The following is a 10,522-nucleotide window of genomic DNA, read 5'->3' on the forward strand; positions in this document are numbered from 1 at the left end:
AAAAAGTTCACACTTAGTTTTTAAATAAAAATGTTTATTTTGGTTAAATCAATATGTTTTAGTATAGGGCTCCTAAAACGAAGGCTTCTGGAGACATGCCAGGTAAATATTTTTTCATAAATAGCGGCTGGATTGATGGTCTGGTGCTCTAAGACATGTTGATAAGAAGTGTTTTCTTTTTTTGAGAATTTAAGTGTTTTCTTTAAACTAAACGTGGAACAACTTTTTTGTTTTACTTCAACTAGAACGGAAGGAACGAGAGCAACTGACAGGATGAGGAAACTTTTCCAGAAATTCCTGCACCCAAACGCCCAGCAGGCCCTGTTCCCTCAAGAGAAATTCCCAGGCGCGCAAAAACACCAACGTTTGCGCATGCGCACTAAAACATGCCAGTCGCGCCACCCGCCGCGCGCTGGCTCCGCCCCGGCCTCGCTCTCCTACCCCAGTTCCGGGGGAACTGGGTTACCGCGACGCTGGGCCGACTTTCTTCCTTCCGCCGACCCTTGGTTTCTTCTGCGCGATGGCATCCGGGTTGGTGAGGCTGCTGTTGCGGAGGCCCCGCTGCCTCCTGGCACCGGGCGTACCCGCTCTCGCCCCGCCGATTCGGGGAGTGAAGAAGGCATTCCGCGCCGCCTTCCGCTTCCAGAAGGAGTTAGAGCGGTGGCGCCTGCTTCGGTGCCCGCCGCCGCCCGTGCGCCGGTAGGAGCCACCTCGGGAAGGGGTAGGGGTGGCGGTTGGGGACCCTGGCCTCCCCTCCCCGCAGCTTCGGCCCGGCGGCGGGAAGGATTGCTCACTGCTGGTGCGCTCCCGCCTTGACCCTAGTTGTGCGATAGGGACCCGCGCGGGACGTGGACGCGTGGCTGAGGCAAAGGGAATGATGGGTTTCTGCTAAGGGGTTGGGCGCGTGGCTGCCCCCGACGCTTTCGGAACTCCCATTTAGAATCCGAAAGTTGTGCGAAATGAGGCCGGCTGGAGGGTAATCTTTATTTGGGCTTGGGTGTTGTAGCCCCTGCTTTGTGATGATGTCTGCGAATTCTTTGGGTACGGACAAGAGGGAAGAAAGCACTCCACAGTATTGCGATTTAGGGCAAGAAAAAATTATACAATCACAAGTCCACTGTCCAGAGAAAAAGGGAAACGGTTTGGCTTTAGGTTTCTGCCGAAATTAATCTTGTTCCAGTAGTAGAAAATCTGGTAGGAATAGACGCAGATCTTTATGGCTTCAAAAAAGACCCTACTATGCATGAGGTTTTGCACCTTTTTCTCTTTAATAATGTGTCTTTGACATGTAGTTGTGGCTATACAGGTAGATGCACCTCACTCTTTTACGACTCCATTTATGGGTGTTTGAGTTCCATACTGTTGCTATTACAACCCATGAAACAGTGTACATCTGTTAGTTACACCGATGTAACAGCTTTGAAGTTATTACTCTTTTGGAAATTTATTATGAAAATTTGATAGGTACTTTAATGTTGCCCTCCAAAAAAAAAGGTTGATCCGGTTTATACACCTACTAGGAGGTGTATACGTGTTCATAGTCCTATATACTTTCAACACAGAATATTAAGTTCTTTCTAAAAAGTAAAATAAAATAATGTTTCTTCTTAATTCACATTTGATTATTGTGATGTCACTTTAGGCTTTTATAGTTGGAAGAAACTTTATGGATTGTATAGATTATATACATCGCATGACTTACAACCCATATCTTTATACTTTGCTGCACTTTTTTACTTAAAAGAGTTTTATTTTCGATTTATTGTCTTTATATTAAAAAAGACCTATTAATCATTCTTGAGAATGATTATGAACTTTTAACCTATTTGTAATATTGATACTAGATTATTTAATTGCTAATTTAAATGGTTGTTTTCAAAACTTAAAATAATAAAATACAAGATAAATATAATATACTTACTGTTTATGGGTTGACCCTATGAAATTATAATTTGTATTTCATATCTAAGTATGAAGCGTAGTCCCATTTAGAGCAGAAGTAAAGAACCTGAAAGTTAGGATAATGGCTTAGTCTCTGATGTTGAAGAACCACTTTGATGTGGCATTTGACTCAAAGGGAGAATTAATCTGGCAAAGAACCACGAGTAATCATGTGACATAAGTTTTAATTTTCAGAAAATCAGAGTCTGGAATTTAAATGAAACTCAGTATTTTAAAATCTCCTTTATATAATTAATAAAATTGCATCACAATGAAAAATGTTTGCATCATAGTAACATCTTGTTGTTCTCTTTACCATCTATCTTCTGTTTTACATTTTCAGTTCAGAGAAGCCCAACTGGGATTACCATGCTGAAATGCAAGCATTTGGCCATCGGTTACAGGAAACCTTTTCCTTAGATCTTCTCAAAACTGCATTTGTTAATAGCTGCTATATTAAAAGTGAGGAGGCCAAACGCCAAAAACTTGGAATAGAGAAAGAAGCTGTTCTTCTGAACCTTAAAGATAATCAAGAACTATCTGAACAAGGGACATCTTTTTCACAAACTTGCCTCACACAGTTTTTTGAGGACGCATTCTCAGACTTGCCCACTGAAGGCGTTAAAAGTCTAGTCGACTTTCTCACCAGTGAGGAAGTTGTGTGTCATGTGGCTAGAAACTTGGCAGTGGAGGAGTTAACGTTGAGTGCAGAATTCCCAGTCCCCCCAGCTGTGTTAAGGCAGACTTTCTTTGCAGTGATTGGAGTCCTGTTAGAGAGCAGCGGACCTGAGAGGACTGCACTTTTCATCAGGGTAGGTGATTGTTAATTGCACACGCTGGGACATGCTTGAGGTAGACAGAAAGAAAAATTTCTTTTTGTACTTAATGTCCTTGCTCTATGACCTCGGCAGGTTACGTGTGAGTTTTTCTCCCTGCCCAAACTGAGAAAGACCTAAAGCTTTTCTATGGTGGTGTCTTAACTATTCCAGTTGTCTCTTACTGAAGACAGCATCAGAGGTGAATACTAAATTCTGGGTTGTGAGTTCATAAGCACCGCAAGCCACGTCTTTAACTTTACATCCTCAGGTACAAGGGTAGTGCCTACATGGTAGACGCTCAGTAGATGTTTAGTGAATGAATGAGTCCAAAGGACACTATTGGAGGGCCTAGTATGGTTAGGGAGCTCCATGCTTAAGTAATAGCTGCTGTTCTGTTCTTCTAAAGTGATAAAAGCTTGGATTTCTGAGTCCCTATGATGTATACCTAACTCCTTGTGTTAGCCAGTAGCTTGGCTAATTAAAATACTTAATAAATAATTGGTATGACTTAACTCCACTGTCCTTTTAGAATTGTTAACTGGGAGAAGCTTCATCCTTTGCTTTTGGATGAAAACATGAGTTTTTGGTCTTTCTTACATAGTGGATAGTCCAGGCAATCACTTCAAGTCACAAAAACAGTCTTGATTCAGACCTTTGAACGTCAGGTGTTTTAAACCAGCATCCCTTACTGTTGGAATCTATTTATTTAGTTTTGACACTGAGTTTGCTCATTTTGATCAAGAAGGATACCTGTATTAACCAACATTCAGACTTTGTTCATAGATGAGACCTGTCTTCCTCCTTCCCCAACCAGGGCTTATAATAGGTAGACTACCTGTTTGCCTTTGGGAAGCAGGTATGTTAAGTGACCCCTCTGGAGTGGGAGCTGAGGGAAAAAAGGAAAGCGGAAGATATTTACTTGATGTCTGTAAACTGGTGTAGTGCTTTCTGAGCCTGATCAGTGTTTAAAACAGACTCTAGTGAGCATTTTGTTCCCTGCTGGAACCTTGTAACCAGGTTCCTTTACATGGGGGTTGGCTGTCAGCTTCTAGTTTCCTGGGTGGGATTCCTTTCAAAATGACATCCCTTCTGTGAGTTCCACATCAGGACTTAAGGATTTGTATACCTCTGATATCAGGTGCAGACTTCCACCCCATTACTGCAGGCAGCTTCTGCCAGCCTGTTAAGTACGAGTGTGTGTTGGCTGCCAGTTGACTGAACATCGCTTGCCTCAGATTCAGAAGCCAGTGGACCCTTTGAAGCCCTCTAGGCTTAAGGTGAAAAGGGAAGCCTCTCCTGCCCCTTCCTCCCCCTGCAATTAAATAGCTTTTTCTAAAGAAATTCTCACAAAATCTTCCCTTGATTTCCATTCTCTCCCTATCACTATAGCTTATGAAGAGGCTAGAACTGCCTAATTTTTGGTCACCTTTTTGAAATTTTCACAGGGTAGTCATGAGACCATTTCGGAAATACTTGTTTACCATATTTTAGTGCCTCTGTTGACAGTTCCAATTGTAGATCCTAGTAGAGTCAGATAATTCAGATATCCATTTCTAAGTCAAGAACTTTGATATCTCCCATAGTAGAACTGACTGCATTGGTGGTACAGTGGTGAGTGTAGCTGCCTTCCATAGTAGAACTGACAGGTTTGAATTGTCTTATTTCATTCACTTGTCCACCTAATATTTATTGTCTGCTGTGTGCCGGGCACCGTGCTGAGCGCTGAAGCCCGAGCTTAGCAGCATTCGATCCTTGCCTTCAGGGTCCTGCTCACAGCTCATTAGGCAGATAGAGTGGAATGTGGGCGGTGCTCCCAGTTATTGTAAGGAGTAGGGGGAGCTCAGGAGGCAACAACTAACTCTAGCAGGGCTAGGGAAGTTTTACAGAAGTGACACCTGCCCCAAGAAGGTCATTCCAGGAAGAAACCTTGAGGATGAGCTTCTGCTCTAGGAACTACAAGTGATTTTGTGTGGTCAGATCATTTTGTATCTGGGGAAATGATGGGAGGTGGGTCTGGACCTTTTAGAGCCAGTGTGGGGAAGATCTTTTGAAACTGTGCATCAGTATTACCATCACTGAGAACGTGCTAGAAATGCAGACTCTCGGGCACCACCTCAGACTGCTAATGAGAATCCCTGGGAGTAGGGCCTAGGAATCTGTTTTAACTAGGTCTCCAGCTGATACGTCAGCACCCAGAATTTGAACAGCGCTATTTTTAGCCATGCTGAGGAGTCTCTATTTGATGGTCTGGTAAAGGCTAATGTGGAGACACAGCTGGAGAACCTCTGGGTAGGGGATCTTCACGATCAGATGTGCGTTTACTTGTTGATTTTGATTTACGGTATTAATTTCAGGTGTGCAATATAGCGATTCAACATTTTTATAGATTATACTCCACTTAAACTTATTATAAAATATTGACTGTATTCCCTGTGCTGTACAATATATCCTTGTGGTTTATTTATTTTATACATAGTAGTTCTTACCTCTTAATCCTGTTAAATTTTTAAATTTCTATAAAAAATGTACTTTGAATTATGGCCCTTATTTTCTTTATAATAATTTAAATGTATCAACTGTATTTTTTATATGCAGGACTTCTTAATTACTCAAATGACCGGAAAAGAACTCTTTGAAATTTGGAAGATAATAAATCCCATGGGGCTACTGGTAGAAGAATTGAAGAAAAGGAATATTTCAGCTCCCGAATCTAGACTTACTAGGCAGTCTGGAAGCACCACAGCTTTGCCTGTGTATTTTGTTGGCTTATACTGGTTAGTAGAATTTTAATCTTAACTTCATAATATTGATCGGAAGCCTTAAAAACTGACTTTTCACAATTTCTTAGTATAACCTCTAATTGCATTAAAAGATTTTTTAAAAATCTCATTCCCATGGTTATCTAGTCGCTACTTCCTTTCCTGCTGGTCATCCTTAGGGGAAGGTAAATAATCTGTGGTATGCTAATAGTAGCTTTTGTTAACCAACTATTCACTGTAGAATTTCATGGAGTATCTGCTAATCTAAATATTTCTGTAAAAAAATTTTGACTCATAAGTATTACAGATTTAACCCCAATCCACACTTGTAACAGCTTCAATTGAGCCTAGAACTGGGAAAGAAAAGAAACTAAACGTTGTCCACCAAAAATGTGTAATTCAGCCCATGCTGAGAACATTTTTGGTTTCTTAGTAACAGTTGACCTGCCTCAAATTGATTTCAGGTGGATTGAAGTGTTAAGTGTAAACTGTGAATATCTAAGGTAACTAACTAAAATTTAGGTAAATATTTTTCTGATCTTTATGTGATGTAGGACTTTATAGGTATGAAAGCAATGGAAGACATCACAAAGGAGAAAATTGATAATGTTTTAAGAAGTTCTTTAGTTTTAATTGAAGTGCAAAGCAAAATGAGATACTCTTGCTTATCAGATTGGCAAGCTTTAAACACATCCTTTATCAGCAGTTCATACACTGCTGGTAGAAAAAAAAAAGCGCAATATTTCTGTTACTTCTGGTGAATATTGTTGCCAAAATTAGATCAGGCAAAACTGATTTGTGCACTTTGTTTTATGATGCACCATGTAATTTTAGGCTACTGTTGGGTTTTTTCCTAGTGATAAAAAGTTGATTGCGGAAGGACCTGGGGAGACAGTGATGGTTGCAGAAGAAGAAGCTGCTCGAGTGGCACTTAGGAAACTCTACGGATTCACCGAGAATCGCCGGCCCTGGGACTATTCCAAGCCTAAAGAACATGTGAGAGCAGAAAAGACCATCACTGCCAGCTAGCCAGCCAGAGATGTGGCAGCCTGAAATTTGTAAGCAAAACAGCGAGACAAGCGTCAAAAGACGTTCAAAGCTGGACATTTTTTAAATTCTAAAGAAATATATCTTATTCCTCATACTGAGTTCCTAAAATTAAACAAGTATTGATATTTATCAGGTCACTTTTTTTTTCTTTTTAATCATTTTTGTTTTGTCAAAAGTCTTTTTTGTTATTTTTCTGATAAATTTTAACTAAAGTTCTTGATTTTATTATTGTAAATATTTAACTTGTACAGTTAGGTGTATTTTATTCCCTTCTAGCTTTGAGGTATCATAATTTGAATATACGTTTTATGTGAAGTTTGCTGTAATGCCAATAAAAAAGTTACTCTTTAAGTGTTTCATTGTAGCTTAATTTGCTATACCCAGGTTAGTGAACTTTGCCTCTCTAGTATGGCTTTAGCTAAAAAGTAATGTTATAACTTAACCTTTAGGAATGTAAGGGGCTGTTTATAATAATTAGGCATTTACATGAACTCTATTCTGTCTAGGTTTAAAATTCTGTATACTAATTAATTTCATAGTTATTCAATATCTATAAAACAAATGAATGGCAGGGAACATACGTTTTATGCTTTTAAAATAAAACAGAAATCAAAAGCAGCTTAAAATGTTGAAGCTAATGGAAAAATAAAGTATGTATTTATCAGTTAGTATTCCATAATCATCATCATAACTACCATGTACCAGGCACTCTTCTAAGTATTTTATTATAACACGTTTAATTCAGTAGAGGACAAATCTTAAAAGAGTGTGTCCTTCTGGTTCTTTAATCCTTTGTGTTCAATTCAGTAATCCTTCTGCAAATTCCCTTTGATTTATTTCTTTTCAACTTTTTGGCAACAGTAATAATTTTTAGTTTCAGTCTGCCAGTAGTCACTCCCAGAGGTTAACAAGAAAAGTGGGACTTGGGAGTTGAGAATAGAAAAGTGGTAAAATGTTTAAACTGACAGCACTTTTGCCATGAAATCTTTTTTATAAGGGAAGATGAAGGATCTTTGAAACTCCTTTCCTGAGACTGGTTAGGAAAGTGGACTTAATGTTATATGTAAGAGGGCTCACAGCTATGACAGCTAACACAGAGACTGCTTTTGGAGGGAAGTTTGAGAATGACCTAGTTGGCAGAATTAGTAGGCTAAATGTAAACTATTTCACCTTTCTTTTGAGAGTAACTCCAACTCCTAATAATTCAACACAGGGATAGAGGACCAAATCCAGTAGTAAAATGCTACTCTTATGCATATCATCCATGACAAGCAAACCTGACTTGATAAGCATCTCATTGACACCATAGGAGGAAAGAGATTATAGAAAGTTTCTGGGACGCAAAAGATGGTACGTGTCCTCCGACCACTTACTCATCCAGCGTGTGCAAAATGTCAGATTCTAGCTAGAGCAGTGTTCTAATTTTATTTGTTGAATATTTTTTTGAAAAGTCTTTGGAGAACTCAGTTGCAAACTCAGTAATCCTTTCTTTTCCCCCATAAACTTGTGCTGATCTTTCTCCTGTTCAGGGCAGCTTGTAGGACCTTAATCTACAAGGTTGGAGGGGAGCTATCCTCAGGTTTTCAAGCTTCTAAACTTGAATGCTTTTAGATTAACATGTGGAACAAATCTAGCTCTAGTTCATGAAAACTGCTTTGCAAGAGATCCAAATCCCTTGAAGAAGAATGATTTCAACACAATTCTAAAGTCTTCTTAGAACCCAAATTAAGTTATACCTTTTAAAAGCACCCATTAAGGGCTTCCCTGGTGGCGCAGTGGTTGAGAATCTGCCTGCTAATGCAGGGGACACAGGTTCGAGCCCTGGTCTGGGAAGATCCCACATGCCACGGAGCAGCTGGGCCCGTGAGCCACAACTACTGAGCCTGCGCGTCTGGAGCCTGTGCCCCGCAACGGGAGGGGCTGCGATAGTGAAAGGCCCGCGCATCGCGATGAAGAGCGGCCCCCACTTGCCGTAACTAGAGAAAGCCCTCGCACGAACCGAAGACCCAACACAGCCAAAAATAAATAAATAAATAAATAAAGTAGCTATAAAATTTAAAAAAAAGCACCCATTAAAACATGATGGACTAGAATGCAGAAAACAAATAATATGCTTTTGCACTTCTGTGTGAAATAGCTTGAAACTTGGAACCAACCTGGACAACTACTTAATTTGCTGTATGAGAATAAATACTGCATAAGTTTGATGTGTGGGCAAGAGGAACATGTGGGTCTGAGGGTGTTGCCAAAAGGGGTTTGTACCCAAGAGCATTCAGTGACCATTCGGAGAACTCCTGTTTGACTAAAGTCTAATCCGCGTTGAGAAGACAGTCGTTATGACCATAGGAAGTTGGTGGGATATAAAAGCACTGATACTTTACCTTGGCACCGGAGAAAGACATTTAAAGTCATTTGCTTTGAAATTCTGACGCTCTTTCCCACCCTGCAGTTTCCTAAGCCCAAAATACAATTGCTCCAAAAAGATTCCTTAGCCAAAAATGTTGAGATTCATATTTACAGACTCAATTACACAAGGCTTATTCTTTTTAGTTCATATTATGTTTTTATTATATGCATATGTAAAATAGGGCATATTAGTCTCAAAAGTGTTTGATATGGTCATGAGAAAGTATTACTAGAAACTAGTAGACTATTATCCCAAGTAAGAATGGAACAAATGCGGCTTTTTGTGTTCGGCATGTGTTAGATTTTGGCCACAAGGTGGTGCTCTAACCCCATTTGCAGTGAAGTAATATATAAAGTGCTATTATGGGGAACACCGTTTTCTCCCTATACAGGAAAGATTGATTACATTTGATTACAGTGAAACATGACTTTCCTAGGCCCCTTACAGCTACAATATTTTATGACTATATCTTCAGAAGCTAGTTCACCTCTCCCCTAAGGACGTAAGGTTAAGAGTTTCATGTATGAACAATTCATTTCTGATGCCAAGATATGGATGTTTGAGCTCTTTTATCTTTACTGGAAAGAGGGAGAATTGCAGGGCTGCCATGGATAAAACTTTGAAAAGACTTGTTTTTCCTCTTCTCTTTTTATGATGGCAGAAAATGCACTGCAGAGGCAAGGGAATCTCTCTGTCCCTCTTGACACTTCATAAAACCAGATGTGGACCTTCTCATGGGGGGGTGGTCCAGCTCACAACTTTCCCCAGCTGAGGGTGGCCCCATGCTGCCCACGTCTGCATCCTTAAGCCCACTTTTTCTCTTCCCCTCAGCAGACCCCTGAGTCTTCTCTCAGTTGGTAAGGCCCTCCACCCTTGCTGCTAGGCCCTAGAGCTGTGGTTCGCAACTTTGGTTGACTATCAGAGCACTTGAAAGCCACAGTTCTCTCTGTAGGATACCAAGACTGATGGCTAGATTGAGTCGCATCTTGCAAACAGAGAACAATTTTTCCAGGAGAAAATTCATGCAGTCAAAAATCATAGGGCTTCCCTGGTGGCGCAGTGGTTGAGAGTCTGCCTGCCAAAGCAGGGAACACGGGTTCGAGCCCTGGTCTGGGAGGATCCCGCATGCCGCGGAGCAGCTGGGCCCATGAGCCACAGTTGCTAAGCCTGCGCGTCTGGAGCCTGTGCTCCGCAACGAGAGAGGCCGTGATGGTGAGAGGCCTGCGCACCATGATGAAGAGTGGCCCCCGCTTGCCGCAACTGGAGAAAGCCCTCGCACAGAAACGAAGACCCAACACAGCCATAAATAAATAAATAAAAATTAAAAAAAAAAATCATAATCACAAGCACACACGCTCCTGAAAAAAGAAAGCTGTCTCGGCATCAGTAGTGTCTGTGCTTTCCACTCGACGCTCATTTGCTCCTGTTCAATTATCCGGCTGCCTGTTAGTGCTCACCAATAACAGAAGACTAAGGGTTTTAAGAAAATTTTCCGAGAGAAAAACGATTGAGAAAATTAAATACATTAGCTTATTCCCCCTTCAACT

The 10,522-nt window shown here is 40.7% G+C and overlaps 1 protein-coding gene across 1 annotated transcript; it reads left to right on the forward strand.

Annotated features, from left to right (window-relative positions):
- Nucleotides 1–460: 460 nt before the first annotated feature.
- On the forward strand, nt 461–6,919 carry MRPL44 (mitochondrial ribosomal protein L44). The gene is made up of 4 exons (XM_007166739.3): nt 461–699; nt 2,285–2,753; nt 5,355–5,533; nt 6,376–6,919. The coding sequence occupies exons 1-4, from the start codon at nt 521–523 to the stop codon at nt 6,545–6,547; spliced, it is 999 nt and encodes a 332-aa protein (XP_007166801.2). The 5' UTR covers nt 461–520; the 3' UTR covers nt 6,548–6,919.
- Nucleotides 6,920–10,522: the final 3,603 nt, after the last annotated feature.

This window comes from Balaenoptera acutorostrata, chromosome 8 (genome assembly GCF_949987535.1).
Source record: "Balaenoptera acutorostrata chromosome 8, mBalAcu1.1, whole genome shotgun sequence".
In the NCBI taxonomy this organism is placed as follows: domain Eukaryota; kingdom Metazoa; phylum Chordata; class Mammalia; order Artiodactyla; family Balaenopteridae; genus Balaenoptera; species Balaenoptera acutorostrata.